The following is a 21,144-nucleotide window of genomic DNA, read 5'->3' on the forward strand; positions in this document are numbered from 1 at the left end:
GTTTCCACCCCCATGTTTGACGGTGGAGATGGTGTTCTTGGGGTAATAGGCAGCATTCCTCCTCGTCCAAACACGGCGAGTTGAGTTGATGCCAAAGAGCTCCATTTTGGTCTCATCTGACCAAAAAACACTTTCACCAGTTGTCCTCTGAATCATTCAGATGTTCATTGGCAAACTTCAGACGGGCATGTATATGTATTCTTGAGCAGGGGGACCTTGCGGGCTCTGCAGGATTTCAGTCCTTCACGGCGTAGTGTGTTACCAATTGTTTTCTTGGTGACTATGGTCCCAGCTGCCTTGAGATCATTGACAAGATCCTCCCGTGTAGTTCTGGGCTGATTCCTCACCGTTCTCATGATCATTGCAACTCCACGAGGTGAGATCTTGCATGGAGCCCCAGGCCGAGGGATATTGACAGTTCTTTTGTGTTTCTTCCATTTGCGAATTATCGCACCAAATGTTGTCACCTTCTCACCAAGCTGCTTGGCGATGGTCTTGTAGCCCATTCCAGCCTTGTGTAGGTCTACAATCTTGTCCCTTACATCCTCAGAGAGCTCTTTGGTCTTGGCCATGGTGGAGAGTTTGGAATCTGATTGATTGCTTCTGTGGACAGGTGTCTTTTTTAAAGGTAACAAGCTGCGGTTAGGAGCACTCTCTTTAAGAGTGTGCTCCTAATCTCAGCTCGTTACCTGTATAAAAGACACCTGGGAGCCAGAAATCTTTCTGATTTGAGAGGGGGTCAAATACTTATTTCCCTCATTAAAATGCAAATCAATTTATAACATTTTTGACATGCGTTTTTCTGGATATTTTTGTTGTTATTCTGTCTCTCACTGTTCAAATAAACCTACCACTAAAATTATAGACTGATCCTTTCTTTATCAGTGGGCAAACGTACAAAATCAGCAGGGGATCAAATACTTTCCCCCCCCACTGTATACAAAGTTAGCTACTCTCATTTGATAGGTACCACTGAGGCATCTCAGTTTGTCTGAGAATAACACAAGAGTTTTCACTGACTGCTCAAGCAACTATCCAAACAGTCAAGATTCTGACCAGTTAAGTTACCATAAAAACACAGCACACATCAAAGAAACGGTATTGAATGAAACATTTATTTAAAGACGGACATCAGTATTTCTTGCAAACCAGCGAAGCCAAATAAGAACAAAAGCTAAAATCTAAACAAAAGGCTTAGTTACAGCATTAGAATAATATTAACCCATGTTTTCGTCCTCTCATCATCCTCCACAGAGCCTCAACTACATCAAATCACAGCATATGGTATCCATTGGTTACACAGTGCAAAATAATAGATTGACAGAACCAAATTCATTTTAACATCATCATATTGCATAACGGCAATGTCAGTATAATTCTAATTGTGTGCTACAGAGACGGCTTCGCGTTAAGCCTAGCCATTAAGTTGAAGGAACAACATATTTGATAAAGACTAGTCATCCCATAACATTAGGGTTAATGCAATGAGGCAGACTTATTTTCACCGGACATTCTATAACAAACATGGTAATACACTTCTGTGACTATAGTGGCGCAATGGACATATACCTGCATACATAGGATATTCATAAATATCTGGCTTCCATTACAATCAAACAAGCAAAAACAGAAGCCACACATTGACAATATGATATGTTATTATGTCTCTATATTCAAAATAAATCAGAAGCAAAAAAAATGTATATTGGGCAGCTCCTTCTGATTTCCTGTATCAAAAGCGTAAATAAAGTTGTGAATCCAACACTGTATTGACCTTGATGTAAGGGAGACACACAGCTGATTCCTCTGAGTTGTAGGCCTGTTTGTATAAAGAGATGATGAACGGGGCTCTGGTTGTGCAATCTGGCCTGGTGTGTATCTGGGCTATCTGAGCTCTGCTGATCTGGCCTGACCCTTGAGCAAAACAGAATGCACTTGGCCCTACACTATCAGGAACCTAAAAGGGTTCTTTGGCTGTCCCCATAGGAGAACCCTTTGAAGAACCCTTGTTGGTTTCAGTTGAGTACATGGAACCCAAATGACAAATGAGTTCAACCTGGAACCAAAAAAGGTTATCCTATGGGGACAGCCGAAGAACCCTTTTTTTCTAAGTGTAGACACTGACTGAACTAAGATGCATTTCCTCCCTAATAGTTAAGGTTAGGATTAGGAGAATGGAATCTGATCCCAGATCTGTGAGTGCCTAAGGGCAAGTTCAGAGCTCAGGCCTGGATATGTGTTCCTTAGTTTCTGCTTCTCAGCTTACACTACTGTTTCCACAGCTGTTCAAACACAAAAACAAACAGTCTTTCCCAACAGCCCTCCATTGTGATCTCTGTTCTGGGAAAGCCCTCCTCACCATTGATGTTACGTCAACCTTCATTCAATGTTACAATTATGTCGTAACAGTGATCCACAAACCAAAAAGGTCAACTTACACACATCCATACACACATCATTCTTCCAAACGGCATAAATGATCATTCGATATAAGCAGACATTAGATTTGACAATGCATTTTGCAACATTATCGGCATTCACATTCAACGAGGCACACTCAAGCACTTTAATACACTGTGGACTCCATTGTGTCTGTATCATCACTTTGTGACATCTGCTGACGTAAAATGGGTGTTATAAATACATTTGATTTGATTTGGATAAAGCGCTTTAATTTCAGATTGACATTAGAAATCAGGAGACATGAGCTTTTATGACAACAGATGGAGCAAAACTCTAATTTGATATTTATTCAGATTGATTGTATTTTTAATTTATATTTAGCATATATTTTCCAATACACCTGCCCTATAGCCATTATATTTAAAGATACCTTCCTCATCCTCCCTTTTTAAATGTCTATAAATACATACCAAACGAAAGCATCTGAATTGGGCTTTTCATTGGACAAAAGTTGTTACAAAATGTGCAGAAAATAATTAACCAAAATGAGGGACCTAAATGATCAAAATTGAGAAACCAAGCACACAGAGAGAATATTTTTAAACATTTTCATTGTAGATGATCTCAACAATCTCTCATATGCATGCATGCCCTAGAGGCAATATATACCTTGGCTTGCATAACAAACTCTGAGACAAATATATGTACGCTGTATGTCACATGTATATTGTATGCCACTTATGGTTGAATTATTGTTTGAGTTTCTGGAGACTTAGCAAAGCCAATATACGTTTTTCCACTACATATGTGGCAGTGGATGCCAAATGATTTACAAACAACAAACATAGAAAGGGTTAATTCTCTATCACAGAAGGTATAGATAGATGGCACAATATGTCATTATTAATTCATTAAGCAAGACTTAACTTGTTATACTCAAGTGCTGCTGCAGGTCTGTGTTAGATAGTGTAAGGACAATGAGGGGGGAGCAGATGATAAAGGTGTCATAACACCATGATTCTCACATCTGAAAACTTCCACAAAATGGATGACAGCCATCCAGGAGTCAAAAATAGCTTATAAAAATAATGTAGGTTTTTGATGGGAAGGGATTTACGTAAAAGTGTCTGGCAGGGCAGTGTTTGACAACATGACTTGAAAGAACCTGAGGCTCTATGCATCTGCTATGGGTATCAGTTGTGCCTATGGTACGGTTTTTAACCATGATTCATGCTGTTGGCTCTGATCCAACCCCAACACTCCCATCTTCACTGATTTATGAGTGGCGTGTGTACGATACAGCCCTCTATCAACAAATCATGGCATTGCCATCAAACAAACTACCCACTTAAAAAAAGGAGAAGAAACTTTTCCTATCTTAACCTCCACTGCTGTAAAATGATACATTTGTTGTTCAGATATGAGACTATGTTGTGGTGAGTTAGAGGCTAGCACAGGCTACTGCGGGGAAAGAAAGAAAGAAAAGAAAATGAGATGGAAAAAGACGGAGAGAAGAGGCGAGTTGGTAAGAGAGAGAGGGAGGGGGGATGACAGAGAGAGAGAGACCTTAAGTGAGACACGGTAGATAAGGAAAGATCAAGTGAGAGAGAGAGACCTTAGAGAGGGTAAGAAAAACAGATAGCAGGAACGATAAAAGAGGGGAAAACGAAACGGATAAAAAACAGTAAGAGATATTGTTCCAAGTCGAGATAAAGACAGTAAAAGAGGCACACGTTGAACCAGTAAGAAACAGACAAAGAGAAAAAAGCCTGCACAAGGATTTTAGAAAAGCTGCTATTTCTCTTTTTGCGGAGGAAGGGGGAGGGGGATGCAGAACTCACATAGAGGCAGGGAGAGGGGAAGAGGAGGAGTGGTGTCACGGGCCATGCAAATGCATCTCCCCCACCTCCCCAAAGGTTATAAAAATAACATTCAGACCACAATGCATACAAAAGCTATATGTGACGAACATTGCCTCAACAATGGATGTCGGTCACGGCGACATTGTGAAAATGTCTCCCCCTTCCTTATTCTGGCAGAGATTATGTTTCGCAGGTGTAGCGTAGTATGGCGGTGCATATATAGATGATTTCTGATGGGTTTTTTCTCTGATTTCCTTTCTTCCAGACTGGACAGACGTTGTAGACTAGAGATGTTATTTTCTCCCTGTTACAGTCACTTGGCTTTAGAAAAGGCGTGCCTTCTTTTTCATGTCGTTCTTCTTCCACAGGGCCATGCGGTCAAACTGATCCAGGGTCATCCTGAACACATGCTGGAAGTCCTCTGGGGAGAGGTGTCTCTGGAAGAGAGAAAAATACAAGACAATATGTTTATATTCATTAGAATGACAAGACCGACAATCTGTGGAAGCAAAATAGTGGGAATATGACACACACAGAGACAAAGACAGAAAGACAGAAAGAAAGAAAGAAAGAAAGAGTGGTGAGAGAGAGAGATATACTATCAAATACAGAGTTCACTTTTATCAGGGCACACAATCAAAACTGACAAATGTGTCAGTAGCTACAGTATCAACCACTGACAGTGCATTTAGCCATCTGTTTAAGTGCAGGATTCCATGTCCTGTGAAGTGCACTTGAGTGCAGTCGACTCACTCAGCCCCTGTAACAACACCACTCTCTCACACACATACAGAGAGATGTAAACATATGTTTCCCATGCTAATAAATCCCTTTGAATTGAGAGAGAGAGAGCGAGAGAGAGCACAGTGACAGATGTTGTGCTTTGGTCCATTAACATGGCACCCCCACCACCACACCCCACTCCTAACCTGCTCCTTAGGGGCGGCAGGTAGCATAGTGGTTAGCGCGTTGGACTAGTAACCGAAAGGTTGCAGGATCGAATCCCTGAGCTGACAAGGTAAAAATCGGTTGTTCTGCCCCTGAACAAGGCAGTTTAACCCACTGTTCCTAGGTCATCATTGAAAATAATAATTTGTTCTTAACAGACTTGCCTAGCTAAATAAAGGTAAAAAAAAAAAAAAAAACTAAACATTGCCCCCAACACTAACCCCTAAGATTGAGGCCTAAAGGGGTGGCTGGGCCTACTAGGAGCTTTATCCTCTTAAGCTGTGCTTTTGTGATTATTATTTGTATTTGAATATTGGCGATAAGTGCTGTATAATGCTTAACATACTTACGTTATCCTCTGGTCCAAATAGGCCTACTCTTACGCAACTTTCTTCACCATAAAACCTCATTCTACCATCCATGTGTGACCCAAAACCTACTGTTGTGTTCAGCATGAGAATATCATTGGTCACTGGTTCTTTATCGAAAGATTTAACACACCAAATCAAAGTCCATGCCTCAGAACCTTTTCCAAACATCAACCCTGTCTATCCCGTTTGGCTCACATTACAAATACTATAACCTCCCAAAATGCCAAAAGTATTTTTCATGAGCTGAAATAAAAGATCCAAGAAATGTTTCATATGCACAAAAATCTGTTTTTTCTCTGAAATGTTGTGCACAATTTTGTTTACATCGCTGTTAGTGAGTATTTCTCATTTGACAAGATAATCCATCCACCTGACAGGTGTAGCATATCAAGAAGCTGATTAAACAGCATGATCATTAAACAGGCGCTCCTTGTGCAGGGGACAATAAAAGACCACTCTAAAAATGTGTAGTTGTGTCACACAACACAATGCCACAGATGTCTCAAGTTTTGAGGGAGCGTGCAATTGGCATGCTGACTGCAGGAATGTCCAACAGTGCTGTTGCCAGATAATTTAATCTTTATTTCTCTACCATAAGCCGCCTCCAAAGTCGTTTTAGAGAATTTGGCAGTATAACCAACTGGCCTCACTACTGCAGACAACATGAAACCATGCCAGCCCAGGACCTCCGCATCCAGCTTTTCACCTGCGGGATCGTCTGAGAAGGGGGATCTGGGGTGCTGAAGAATATTTCTGTCTGTAATAAAGCCCTTTTGTGGGAAAAACGTATTCTGATTGGCTGGGCCTGGCCTATGCCCAGAAAGGCCCACTCATGGCTGCTCACCTGCCCAGTCATGTGAAATCCATAGATTAGGGCCTAATGAATTTATTTCAATTGACTGATTTCCTTCTATGAACTGTAAATCTTTGAAATTGTTGCATATTATGTTTATATTTTTGTTCAGTATAGAATCGGGCTGTCATCGTGTGACCGTCAATCAACTAGTTTCCATAACGACCAGGCATCTCCAGCGGAGAAGGGAGGAATCTGGGCAAGACACCGCTGGCATCACATCAGATGAATGCAACATGGTACACACACCCTACTAGAAGGCCAGCTTCCTGGAATCGCCTCTTCACTGTTGACGTTGAGACTGGTGTTTTGCAGATACTATTTAATAATGAAGCTACCAGTTGAGGACTTTGTTGCTGTTTCTCTAACTAGACACTCAAATGTACTTGTCCTTTTGCTCAGTTGTGCACCGGGGCCTCCCACTCCTCTTTCTATTCTGGTTAGAGCGGTTTGCGCTGTTCTGTGAAGGGAGTAGTACACAGCGTTGTACGAGATCTTCAGTCTAAAGAAGACCAGTTTTATTGTTTCTTTAATCAGAACAACACTTTTCAGCTGTGCTAACATAATTGCAAAATGGTTTTCTAATGATCAATTAGCCTTTTAAAATGATAAACTTTGATTAGCTAACACAACGTGTCATTGGAACACAGGGGTGATGGTTGCTGATAATGGGCCTCTGTACGCCTACGTAGATATTCCATAGAAAATCTGCCGTTTCCAGCTACAATAGTCATTTACAACATTAACAATGTCTACACTGTATTTCGGATCAATTTGATGTTATTTTATTGGACAGAAAATGTGCTTTTCTTTCAAAAACAAGGACATTTCTAAGTGACCCCAAACTTTTGAATGGTAGTGTACGTTGTACGGACACAGTATGTTTTACATTAGTTATCTTGTTATTATTCCCAACTGTCAGCTCCATTCAACCCCTCCCATCTATCTCTTAACACCATCATTATTGGATTTCTATTTGCCATTATTACTCTTAGTAATCACAACCCTCCATCCACATAATACAGGCATCTGACTTTGTCTGTCTGTCTGTCTGTCTGTCTGTCTGTCTGTCTGTCTGTCTGTCTGTCTGTCTGTCTGTCTGTCTGTCTGTCTGTCTGTCTGTCTGTCTGTCTGTCTGTGTATGGGGAAACCACTAAGGTGTCTGTGTGTCTGTCCTGCTGGTAAATATCGACGCACGCACACACACAAACATACTGCAAAACACAGTGAGATTTCATGGTGGGTTTAATGGCATTCCACAGCAGATTTGCATAAATCTTTTGTGTGTGTGTGTGTGCATACATGTGTTTGTGGACCTAGCTCTATGAGGTATAACACACACAGCAACTAGCTCTCACAGTCTCACGTCAGAATTAGACGTTCATCCATGTTTCTCAACGATCAAATTTTTGAATTTGTTACAAATGTCAAATGTCTAAGTGTTGAAGATTAAGATTAGGTTAGGGTTAAGTTTAGGTAGTCCCTGTGGCTCAGTTGGTAGAGCATGGTGTTTGCAATGCCAGCATGGTGTGTGTGCAACGCCAGGGTTGTGGGTTCGATTCCCATGGGGGGCCAGTACAAAACAAAAACAAAAAATAATGCATGAAATGTATGTATTCACTACTGTAAGTCGCTCTGGAGAAGAGCGTCTGCTAAATGACTAATGTAAATGTAAGGTATTAACTCCGAAATCTTAAGGTTAGGCATTAACTTAAGGTAAGGGTTAAAAATCTCAAAAACAAATAGCTTTTAATTGTTTTTACCTCATTTTCTCCCAAATTTCGTGGTATCCAATTGGTAGTTACAGTCTTGTCTCATCGCTGCAACTTCCGTACGGAGTCAGGAGAGGCGAAGGTCGAGAGCCGTGCATCCTCCGAAGCACCACTCAACCAAGCCGCGCTGCTTCTTGACACAATGCCCTCTTAACCCAGAAGCCAGCCGCACCAATGTGTCGGAGGAAACACTGTACACCTGGCAGTGTCAGCGTGCACTGCACCCGGCCCGCCATAGGAGTCGCTAGTGTGCGATGGGACAAGGACATTCCTGCCAGCCAAACCCTCCCCTGACCTGGACGACGCTGGGTCTCCCGGTCGCGGCCCAACTGCAACAGAGCCTGGATTCAAACCCAGAATCTCTAGTGGCACAGCTAGCACTGCGATGCAGGGCCTTAGACCACTGCGCCACTCGGGAGGCCCTCAAAAAAAACGTTCTATCGCTGGATTCAAACTTACAACCTTTGGAATCAGAGGCAGACACTTACTATAAATCTAAAACCATACCTAGACTACCAACAGGGCCTTGGGGAAATACTGTAGTTAATACTGTAGTTAAGATAACAACTGATGTAGGATCAGTGCAGCCTCAGTGTCTCCATTCAATTACGTCATCAAAAGCAACTCAGGGCATCTGTATTTGGAACTCATTGTTGTGGTGTTGCATTAGACACTATGTCTAGTAATAATCTCCACATGCATTGTTAGTCTCACCGGTTCTAAGCACAGAACGAATGACTTAATAACTCTTGGTAATCACAACCATCCATCCACATAATAGAAGCATCTGTCTTTGTCTATCTGTCTGTGTACGGGGAAACCACTGGGGTGTCTGTTCCGCTGGTAAATATCGACACACACGCACACACACACATACATACTGCAAAACACAGTGTGATCATATGGTGGGTTTAATGGCATTCCACAGCAGATTTGCATAAATCTTTGTGTGTGTGTGCGTGCGCGTGTGTGCATGAGTTTGTGGGCCTGACTCTACGCGGTATTACACACACAGATGGGGTTTGTATGAGTGAAAAATGAAATCACCAGTTTGAGATAAAAACTTTACTGCCTGGATAATGTTGCTTCACCCCGAGAGATGATGACTTATCATTTGAAAACAGTCACTCCATCTCACACACACATGCACTCACACACACACGCGTGCGCACTCGCACGCACACAAACACACACCCATTGCCTGACACATTTAAGAGGACGTATGTGATTTGTGGACAGTGGCACATACAGTAAGTGCATACACACTCACAGACAAGTAGAGATATTCTAAACCCACTGAAATGAGACCAACACACACACACACACACACACATACAGGGCGAATGCGTAGGGGGAGATAAACAGCATGATAAATCAGCAGTCCATAACTCAGTGTGAGGCTAGAGGAGTAACCCGTCTGCCCCAGCCAACAGCGCACATACACTCACACAATACCATGATAACGTTACCACAACCCAACCCAACCCTCACAACATTGGGACAATGTGCTGAGAGTAGTCCAGTGTGCATTTGTAAGGGGGGGATAATCACACACACACACATATGCTGAGGCAGACACACAGAGACAGGGTTAGAACAAAAAGGGGCGGACTTCTCCCACTGAACCACATTGCAAATGAATATGGAAAATGGTAGGAAAAATACAATTCAAAGGTTTATGGCAATAACTCTGCCTGAGTATACTAAAGAGCACTGAGACATGGGCCTGGAACTGTTAACTATGGTATGATTAGATGGAGAGAGAGATCATTTGGGGCCTGAGGAATGCTGGGCTAGTGAAAGGACAGCCAGTAACCACAGGAGCAATGACCCTGACCAACAGTACTGTATCCATCACAGGAGGCTGCTGAGAGGAGGACGGCTCATAATAACGGCCGGAACAAAGAGGATATAATGGCATCTAACACCTGGAAACCATGTGTTTGATACCATTCCACCAATTCCGCTCCAGGCAATACCACGAGCCCGTCCTCCCCAAATTAAGGTGCCACCAACCTCCTGTGGTGTCCACATAGTATCAAACACATAGTGGATGGCATTATTACTTCAACTCTGAACGAGAACTACGGCTAAACGTGTATTATGAAATAACTTGCTCGTAGTGTACAAAATGAACAAATATCATGCTTATTGATATTTGGAGGTGATACATTGTTTTTCTGTCTGAAATTGCATTAGACTTGTCGTATGTAAAGTATGCAGAACAAAAATATAAACGCAACATGCAACAATTTCAAAGATTTTGCTGAGTTACAGTTCATAGAAGGAAATCAGTCCATTGAAATAAATAAATGAGCCCTAATCTATGGATTTCATATAACTGTGCAGGGGCGCAGCCATGGGTGGGCCTGGGAGGGCTCACCCACTTGGGAGCCAGGCCCAGCCAATCAGAATTATTTTTTTTTCCCACAAAAGGGCTTTATTACAGACAGAAATACTCTTCATCCCCCCTCTGACGATCCCGCAGGTGAAGAAGCTGGATGTGGAGGTCCTGGGCTGGCGTGGTTACACGTGGTCTGCGGTTGTGAGGCCGGTTGGATGTACTGCCAAATTCTCTAAAACGATGTTGGAGCCGGCTTTGGTAGAGAAATAAACATTTCATTCTCTGGCAACAGCTATGGTGGACATTCCTGCAGTCAGCATGCCAATCGCACGCTCCCTCAAAACTTGAAGCATCTGTGGCATTGTGTTGTGTGACAAAACTGCACATTTTATAGTGGCCTTTTATTGTCCCCAGCACAAGGTGCACCTGTGTAATGATAGTGCTGTTTAATCAGCTTCTTGTTATGCCACACCTGCCAGGTGGTTGGAATATCTTGGCAAAGGAGAAATACTAACTAACAGCGATGTAAAGAAATAAGCTTTTTGCACGTTTGGAAAATTTCTGGGATCTTTAATTTCAGCACAAGAAACATGGGACCAGTACTTTAAAAGTTGCGTTTATATTTTTGATCAGTGTACATATTCAGAGTACATCTAAAAAAGTCACACTTTAGGACTTAGGAGAGCGTGTCTCCAACCTTTGGCTCACTAACCGACCATAGTCATGTGGCCCTTAATTGAACAAACAGTCAAACGCAGAGCAGGCCAGCCACAACCCAGCCACATAGGGTCAAGGCTAGAGTAATGGTGGGAAAAACAGAGTCTGGAATCCAAGCTTCCCGACTTCCGACACACCATCCCAACCTCACCGACTCCAAACCCAGCCCGGAGGTCGGCATTCCCGACCGCAGAGGGCAACCTCCTGCGTCAGTCACACCTCGGAATACTGACGTTCCCACTCCTCAGGGAGAGATTCCCAGAGAGCGGGAGCCTTCGTAAAAAGTTCGTAGGGAGTTCGTAGAGAGGTCATAGACTGGTTGAGAGGGGACAGGCTGATTATAAGAGATTATAAGAGTCTCCCTGTGGGATGCTAGGATCGTTTCCACACCACAAGATCACCAAAGAATTGACTCGACTGGAGACTCACAGGACAGAGAGGGAGAGTAAGACAGAGGCAGAAAGAAAGAAAGAAAGAAAGAAAGAGCGATATGATGGACTCTCACCTCTAGTCTGGTACGGTCCACATCTCTGGGTAGCTTCACCCTCACCCTGTGAGTCACAGCCAGCACCTCATAGGGGTACACCTGGAACACACACACACACACACGGTCAGCTATTTAACACTACAGTCATCCTGGGTAGAGTGCTAATGTAATCTACCAAGATGAAGCCAAAGACATCTAACTACAGTATATTTGCCAAGCACATCAAACTAATATGATGTGAAACACTGGCAACAATTGACGGAACCTTACCTTGTACTCTGGAGGAGAGCAAAAGGGAGGGAAGGAGGGAGGAAAAGAGGGAGAGAGAGAATAATATGTCAGATGAATGACCGTGTTAGTATTTCAGAGGCCAATAACGAACACTACCATAACAGAGCAGGCAAATAAATTACAGAACAAAGAGAATCACGGAACTGTGCAAATGAAGGTGATTCTTTGTATAACTGAGATATTGCGTTCCAACTCAGTATGTCAAAGGCTTTAAAAAAGCCTGGTACCAACTTCCTCCCACTGACACGCGCACGCGCACACACACACTTTGAAACAAAGTATTTACGAGCATGGCACTGTGTGTGCTGCCTGTCTTTGGCTGAGGAATAGCAAGAGCACGCTGAGGCAGACAACTCTGGAGCGCTGTGTACGACACACACACACACACACACACACACACACACACACGTAACTCATATGGTGAAGGCATGTGGCTTTAGCACCCTTGAGCGAAAACTCGTCCACCTGAACCGCTTCCCATTAAAAGTGCAGCTGCAACATTATTACATCGTAGATCTGCTAATAGATCCTATCAGATCCGCCCTTTTCCAATATGGCAGCAATGAGCTAGCAGATCTAGTTTTCGCAATCTAGGTCCTACCTCTCATTCCTCCCCAGCTGTGGGAGTCCTGCTGGTCTGGCTCATCCTCAGCATGGTCGGCAACCTCCTAGGGAGGACACACACACACACACACACACAGTGGGTTAAGACTAAAAACAGATAAGGTCAAAACACCTAAATGGATCCAGACATATTTGACAGTTTCCAGACCATACTGTACATTGTCATACATAATATAGGTACTGTACAGTTACAAAGAGAAGCCTAGTTGTTCTCTCCTTTCCTATGCTCATTGGTTTGAGGATAAATTGCACACAAATGATACACATTGATGTCACTTTTTGAAGGCAGCTACAATCCAAGAGAGGTTACCCCCACACTCTCACAACTGCAGTCTGACTGTAGAGTCTAACCTGGGTGGAGAAAGGCTACCATGCATTGAGGGAGTTGAGTGGGAACTGGGTTAGCTACTGTAGCTGAGGGCATTCTTTCTGGTTTGGTTCCTGCTTCAGTCTCAGTCTAACTGGATCTCTGGGGTTTCAACATGTGATGGATTTCTCAGTGTGGGAGCGAGAGAGAGAGAGAAAGAGAGAGAGAGAAAAAGAGAGAAAGAGAGAAAGAGAAAAAGAGAAAGATAGAGAGAGATAAGAGAAAGAGAGAGAAAAAGAGAAAAAAACAGACATTCAGAATAACAACTGCTCCATTCTCAGCTCAGTAAATAAATGCAACCTCTCTCCATAGCCATACATCGTCTCTCTGTCTCAACTGCCACAGGAATTGTAACAGCCAATCAGGTTGCAGAACTCATGTCTACAGTGGAGCACGCTACTGGGGTCTGATACAGTCCACATTTCCTCAGTCAGCCTTTCAGCTATTTCACCCCTCTTGTCTAGCCAACCACCATCCATCAACAAACAAATATAAGCAGCAATAACACATCATTAAGGTTAGACTAAATACGCTTTTTCTGCTGCAGTCCAGTATCTGTGGAGGGAGTGGTTACGAGTGATAGGCCTACATGGAATCTGATAGGAAAGCTGTAAAACATGATTTCCCAGTCCAAAAGAGCTCTGTGGAAGTTAGAAAAACACCCAACCTTCCTGTGTTGATAAGTCAAGGGCTGTGTGTCAATACACTGAAATGGCTTCCTTTCCTTGTCTCCTTCCCTTGAGTACAGTTGATAACGCAAAAGCCTGGATAGGTTTACATCTATTGCTTTCCCCTATCATAAGGCTGCTAGGTCAGTGAGGGAGGAGAAGACACAAGGAAAGGAAGCCAGTTCAACTATTGATACGCAGCAGAATATAGCCTCTTTTTGACATGAACTTCCCTGTCCCTTGGCCATAACTCACTCCCACCTCGGTGACAGAAAAGGCGATGAACATTTACTAAACACTACCACCTGCTGGTTAAATCAATCACTTCGCCCAGCTGGCACCTCCTCCGCACAGCAATCAGTGCGGCACCTTATTTAATGAGCGGCGAGCTGAGAGAGGCCGACAGACCAATCCCTGATCTGTCTTTAATGGAGCTCTAATCTTTAGCGCACTTGGCTAAGCCCGTTGGTATGGCGACAGGCACACCTCATTTCCATTTACGAGCGAGTTTTCCAGTACCTCACGGAACTCTGAGCTGTCTGTAAGACGGCCAAGTCCGAATCAAACACCTGCCCAGGATAGAACTGACTGTCCCCCTGCCAAGGGCTCCCCCCTCTCCACCCCTTGTCTCCTCCAGAATCAGAGGCGCCAAAACTACATCCCCTCCACTCCCTTGTTGGCACTTAGTCGAAGTGGAGCATCGCATTGTGTCATTGGGGTCCATATGTGAGGCCACCTGGTGTGAGTGTGTGTGTTAGGATGCCTTTCCTCTGAGGGAGAGAGAGACAGTGAACATGACTTGTTGCGATCATGGCCCTCGAGACGCTAAATGAGCCAACGGCAGTCAGATGTGAACCTGCTGAACCGGTGTCACACAGTGCTAGACTATTTTCAGCAGTACAGGACAATGGACCACGTGCGTATTTGTATAACATTTAACTTCATACTACACAACCAAGAGGTTGTCGCTGGATGATTCTGTATAGTCTCTGGTACTTTCTCATTGCAGCCTCTGTTCATTATGGTGTGTGTGTGTGTATGAGAACTCACCTTGTATATTCCATTTCTTCCATATCCCGGCAGTGAAGCAGACTTGCTGTAGGGGAAGTCTGTAAGGAACGAAACAATATCTAAGTCGTCATAAGGACTCTTCGGGCTATTATGTCAATTCAGTGAGGCCTCAACCTTCATTGGTTGAGCCCATGTCAGTCAAATCAGCGTTGAACAGTGATTGGCTACTCATTGGTGGAGGCCATGCCAGTCAAGTAAGGGTTGACCACTGATTGGCTACTCACTGGGCAGGGAGGCGTCAGTGGGCAGGCTGCAGGTGGACTTCCTGGGGTCCAGCAGGTCCTCTGGGAGAGGTTGGCCATCTATCTCACTCTTCAAGATCATCCAACTGGTCCTTGTCTATACAGAGAAATAGACAGCTTTGTAGTGAATAACAATACCATTTCTTTTAAAAGAACAGTCTCAACAGCCAATTATTACAGGATATCCAAGGATGGATTGATGTGTAGGTGCGTGGGCAAGGGGATGGATATAATGACAGACAGACACCTCCTCACCTTGACGTCGTCCCCTTCTTGCCAGGATGTTCTAGAGGCTGTAAAACAGTCATACAGTACGTAACGAACCACACTCCTGATGTTACAGTATATAACATAACACTTAACATCACAGTTACTTTACTACACATCTACAGTGGCAAGAAAAAGTATGTGAACCCTTTGGAATTACCTGGGTTTCTGCATAAATTGGTCATCAAATTTGATCTGATCTTCATCTAAGTCACAACAATAGACAAACATAGTGTGCTTAAACTAATTTCACACAAATGATTGCCTATATTGAATACATCATTTAAACATTCACAGTGTAGGTTGGAAAAAGTATGTGAATCCCTAGGCAAATGACTTCTCCAAAAGCTAATTGGAGTCAGGATTGGAGATGTTGGTTATCGCTGCCTTGCCCTTCAAAAAACACTCACAACATTTGAGTTTCCTAATCACAAGAAGCATTGCCTGATGTGAACCATGCCTCAAACAAAAGAGATCTCAGAAGACCTAAGGTGAAGAATTGTTGACTTGCATAAAGCTGGAAAGGGTTCCAAAAGTCCACGGCAAGAGAATTGTCTATAAATGGAGAAAGTTCAGCACTGTGACTCTCCCTAGGAGTGGCCGACCTGCACAGATGACTGCAAGAGCACAGCGCAGAATGCTCAATGAGGTTAAGAAGAATCCTAGAGTGTCAGCTAAAGACTTACAGAAATCTCTGGAACATGCTAATATCTCTGTTGACGAGTCTACGATACGTAAAACACTAAACAAGAATGGTGTTCAGAAATTCCTCATGACCGTTGTGCAGGTCTGATCCGCAACTACAGAAAATGTTTGGTTGAGGTTATTGCTGCCAAAGGAGGGTTAACCAGTTATTAAATCCAAGGGTTCACATACTTTTTCCAACCTGCACTGTGAATCTTTACACAGTGTGTTCAATAAAGACATGAAAACGTATAATTGTTTGTGTGTTATTAATTTAAGCAAACTGTGTTCGTCTATTGTTGTGACCTAGATGAAGAGCAGATCAAATTTTATGACCAATTCATGCAGAAATCCAGGTATTTCCAAAGGGTTCTGTCACGTCCTGACCAGTAAAAGGGGTTATTTGTTATTGTACTTTGGTCAGGGCGTGGCAGGGGGTGTTTGTTTTGTGTGGTTCGGTGTTTTTGGTTTATGTTCTATATTTTCTATTTCTATGTGTTTATCTAGTTTTCTATTTCTATGTTGGATTTTTGGCAATGACCTCCAATTAGAGACAGCTGGTTGTCATTGCCTCTAATTGGAGGCCATATTTAGTTGGGTTTGTTTTCTCTTGTGTTTTGTGGGTGGTTGTTTCCAGGATAGTCTGTGCACCTTACTGGGCTGTTTTCGTCGTCAGTTTATTTTGTTTAAGTGTTTTCTTTAATAAAGAAAGAAGATGAGCACTTTACCCGCTGCGTTTTGGTCCAATCCTTACGACGCCCATGACAGGTTCACATACTTTTTCTTGCCACTGTACATCTATTTACCAGCTACAGAACAGTATGCTGCACAGACTGCATCCTATAATAAATCAACTAGACACTGTGACATCATCACGAGACAAGGATCAATCAAGGATCTCCAAATGGGCCATGCAACACCTACTACTTTAAAACACAGTCAACAGCAACAACCCTAGTGACGGTACCGTTGTATAACTAACTATCACAATGTATAGTTTGTATTTAAATATTGCTATATCGTATGCTCAATGGCCAGTTTATAATTTAGAAAGTAGGCCTATTTACTCGGAAGAGTTAGTGAAATGGTGTATTTTCTGGTGCAGACAAACGTCACCACGCAAATGCGTTCTATTGATCATAAGCGCATGTCTGTTAGAATATATACAATCTAAACTGAAGACGGTTAACTCATAAATTGTGAGAAAAAAAGCTGTGATTAAGTTGTCATATTTCATATGTATTGTAGATTGTATCGGCCTATAGAATAATCGTCCATCGTATGGCACAGAAGATAAGACATTATACAGCACATGCACTCATTTACTCAAAGGCATTTTGGTCCTCTATTTGAAATACACTCACACGCATACAAAAAAAGGAGAAAGGCCCGGAAAAACACAACATATAAAATGTGACAAAGACACAAAGGGTTAAGTGGAACAAAAAGTGACCAAGACACCATCAGCACCACAACACCAAGTGATTCATAACCTCGACCAATCACAATGGACACACAACAACATGATCAGGTCACATATGCTACTAGAACCAATGAGCTACTGAGATGAATATGGGCAGGCATGGAGGGATGAGCAGAAACAAACACAATCACGGAGGTGTGAGAAATAAAAAGTGATCAATAAAAAGGTGTAATATGGCCACTTGTGTTTTCCATGTCGGACATTGGACTCAGGCAACAATGATTTTGCAGTGTACCGTACGGACACATTCTCCACAACAGAATTCTACAGTACAGAAGGTTGCACTGTATGTGGCTACAAAGAACACTGGGGACAAAAAAGGTTCATAACCTCGGGTGTGTTATGGAAAGTCACTATTTCAGATGCCTGGGTGACACATCTGAGATAAGACCAGTTTGATTGTAAAATCTCCACCGGCTGCAGTTGCAGTAACAAGGCACTCAAAGGTAAATGTGGACTCTGTCGTACTCTGTTGCCTGAGTTGCCGACGCCTTTCCAATAGAAAAAGACGGGAGATGGGTCAAAGTCGCTTGAAAACAACGGACCACGGAGAGAAGGACATGAGTAGGAGGAAGTTGCCCTATAGCCACTGATCTTAGGTCGGTTCGATGCTTTCCCGCCTAATGGTAAGAGTTAGGATCGCGGATAGGAAAGCTGATCCTATAGCCGTGCCTACGGGCAACTTCTATCCGGAGCGTATGGGACAGGCGACACGCAACACATCGTGCAGAGACCAGACCAGGAAGTTACACCAGGAAGTAAAGGAGAAGAGATGACTGTACCATGCTGTTTGTAGATAGGGGGTTTTCTATAGATATTATCTATCTTGACCTTAGTCTCTGAAGATGAGAGGAGGAGAGGCAGAGAGAAATGAAAGGAGCCCAGGATGAGAGAAAGAGAAAAGAAGAGAGAGAGCGAGAGAGAGAGAGTGAAAAAGAAGCATGAGTTAGCAGTTATTGAGAGATGGAATAGTCTGAGAAGCAGCAGTGGGATAGGGGCAGCATACTTCATGGTTGATCCAATGCAAAACATATTATATTTGTATTATAACTGGCAAGACAGGGTATTATCGCCAATAAATCATCGCTTGCTGTCATTATTCATGCAACATACACAAAAACATGTCATTTTGATCCAGTCCTATTGTAATGTGAAGCAGACACTCAGTTGGACATCCCCAGAACAACGGTAATTGTTGATCGATGTTGTATCCAACAATACATTTATTGAAGTTTTCCAAAAGTCATAAGTAATAGAAACCATCATATATTTCTCCCTTACTACAACACATCATTCATTACTGCTTGTAGACCAAATAAGCATATCAAATAACAAATAAAAGGGCAAATGACTAAATTCAACTAATTCAATTAAACAATTGTGCTAGTGACTCTTTTTACAAATAATTGACACAGTATGTCTGTCCTAAGCTGATCCAATCCATTTAACTTCCACAGGACCCAAACACCATTGTGTTAGCTAGCAACAATACATTAACTACACTCCGCTCATGAAATACAACACATGTGGGTCCCTTTCTGCCCTGTTTCAGCCACTGCCAGCGCCAGGGAGTAATACACATATAAAAACCATCAATACAATGGTTACAAAACACATTAAGTAGATAATCACTTTGCTTTGTTCATTTATTTATGTCAACTCTATCCAAGTATGGGGCTTTTCCATGTGGGTGACTGACACTGTAATAGTGAATGGAAATAATGACGATGAATCAAAAAGGGCTTTTCATCAAGAAAGTCAAAGTTATGTCCATTACAATATACTGTAAACTGTTGACACTTATCAAAGGATGGTTGACAGAATATGAAGCAGGGTCATAGACCTAGTTAGACTTCTCATCTCTGTCCCATTATGGCATCTGTGACAGCAGACGCTCCATTTTAAAGTAGTCAATATCTTCTTCTACTAGTTCTATGAGTTGGTAAACAAAGGGAAAGGGTGCATACTGCCACCTGGAGTGTGTCGTTTGAACAGGTATAAAGCCAAGGTTGGTGATTTACTGCCACCTGCAGTTATGGAATATTTGCTAACCAGACCTTGGTTCAAATTAGGGATGGGTATTCGATTACTTGGGTAAGTGGGATTGTAGGCCTATTTTAACAATGAAAAGCTTTATCTAAATGAAATTATCCATGTGAAGTTTTTACCTACAAGGATATACCATGACATTTGAAATTCTTATTTTAATAAAACAACAACCTTTTTGAATGTAGTTTTTATATATAGGTGTGTTGAGCTACTGCTATGTATTAAGCCCTCCAGGCTGCCCTGACATCGGTATGCTGTTTTCCTCACTTCCAATAGCAATTACAGGCACTCACCTAACAGAGTTTCCACAAGACCTGACACAGATCAATGCAAAACACTCACCAGAAAACCTTTTCTAACAGAATCAGTTCTATCATGGCGAAAATTTGACTACTCTTTTGCTGTTGCTGACAATTTACCAGAGAAATTACCAGAGAAAAAGCACCCTGTCCGGTGTTTACCTTTGCCATGTGCTTTGCTTCATTCTGATATGTAGAGAGTCAAGAGCAATTACATTTTTGGGGGGGGACTTTCGAGTATCCAGATATCCCAAAAAATGTCATGATATTATTCAAATAGTCAAATTATTTCAAATTACCATCCCTAGTTCAAATACTATTTCAAATATCTCAATTACTATCACATACATGATGAAGTAAGTATTCAGATATTGTTTATTTGAAAAGACAAGTGGTTGAATACCGGAATGTATTTGGAAATACACTTGGAAAGTATTGGCATGTATTTGAAGAGTTGTTTCACATTCAAATAAATATTCCCATGCATTTGAACCCAGGTTCTAGGAGTATTTTAAAGGATGTATTTGGAAATAAATATATGAAAATATTATATATTTATAGAAGTTATTTGAAAATAAGTAGTTTTTGGTCACATTATTTGAAAACACCAAAATACACAGAAAGTAAATATTTAAATAACAAATACACATGTATTTGAACCCAGGTCTGGTTATCACGAGTGTAATTCATTGGCTGATCCCTCCTGATGACCTGGATAGAATGATGCGATCCTTCCTTAACCCATAGGAAGTGATGACACTTCTCAGTGGCGCTGCCCATGCAGTCCCGTTCTATTTAGACAGACCTCAACATATTGGATAGGACAGATCCCAACACAGGATAAAGAAAGAGGAGAGAGATAAAGAGAGAGCGTCAGAGAGAAAGATACATTTAGATAGATCTCGAGAAAAAGGAGTCAGGGAAATACAATGGACAGGATAGGTCCGGAAGAAACCCTTTGACATGGATAAAACACTAACACAAGAAGACAGGCAGAACAGAAAGGGTTGATCCCAGACATCAGATATAATGCTATTGTATAATGTCCATCCACCTACTTAGATCTGTTACCTAGACAGACCTGGACAGACAAGACAGCAGACAGACGGCATGGTGCAATAGAGAGAGAGAGAGGTCGTGTTGAGGGGATCAAGGGTCACAGGGTCAAAGGTGAGAGGTCAAAGCGAAGTGGAGAACCTACCTGGTACGTGGAAATGCCTGGGAGCAGCCACATAGGTGGAGGAGGGAGATTTGCCGTCGGAATAGGTGGACAAACTGGGTGTACTCCGACCACTTTCACTACCTCCAATGGGGAAAGGAGGGATGGGGGGAGGGACAGGGG

At 42.5% G+C, this 21,144-nt stretch overlaps 1 protein-coding gene across 1 annotated transcript in view; it reads right to left on the reverse strand.

Annotated features, from left to right (window-relative positions):
* Window positions 1–1,094: 1,094 nt before the first annotated feature.
* Window positions 1,095–21,144, reverse strand: part of LOC115194927 (actin-binding LIM protein 2) — a 69,456-nt gene continuing 49,406 nt past the window's right edge. Inside the window, exons 13-21 of the mRNA XM_029754847.1 lie at window positions 21,004–21,105; window positions 18,237–18,293; window positions 15,276–15,313; window positions 15,003–15,117; window positions 14,758–14,816; window positions 12,650–12,716; window positions 12,028–12,035; window positions 11,776–11,856; window positions 1,095–4,702 (exon numbers count right to left, since the gene is read on the reverse strand). Of these exons, the coding sequence (XP_029610707.1) occupies window positions 4,589–4,702; window positions 11,776–11,856; window positions 12,028–12,035; window positions 12,650–12,716; window positions 14,758–14,816; window positions 15,003–15,117; window positions 15,276–15,313; window positions 18,237–18,293; window positions 21,004–21,105 (641 nt within the window). The 3' untranslated portion in view covers window positions 1,095–4,588. The remainder of the gene's footprint in view (window positions 4,703–11,775; window positions 11,857–12,027; window positions 12,036–12,649; window positions 12,717–14,757; window positions 14,817–15,002; window positions 15,118–15,275; window positions 15,314–18,236; window positions 18,294–21,003; window positions 21,106–21,144) is intronic.

The sequence above is a fragment of the Salmo trutta genome, chromosome 5, assembly GCF_901001165.1.
Source record: "Salmo trutta chromosome 5, fSalTru1.1, whole genome shotgun sequence".
NCBI classification, from domain to species: domain Eukaryota; kingdom Metazoa; phylum Chordata; class Actinopteri; order Salmoniformes; family Salmonidae; genus Salmo; species Salmo trutta.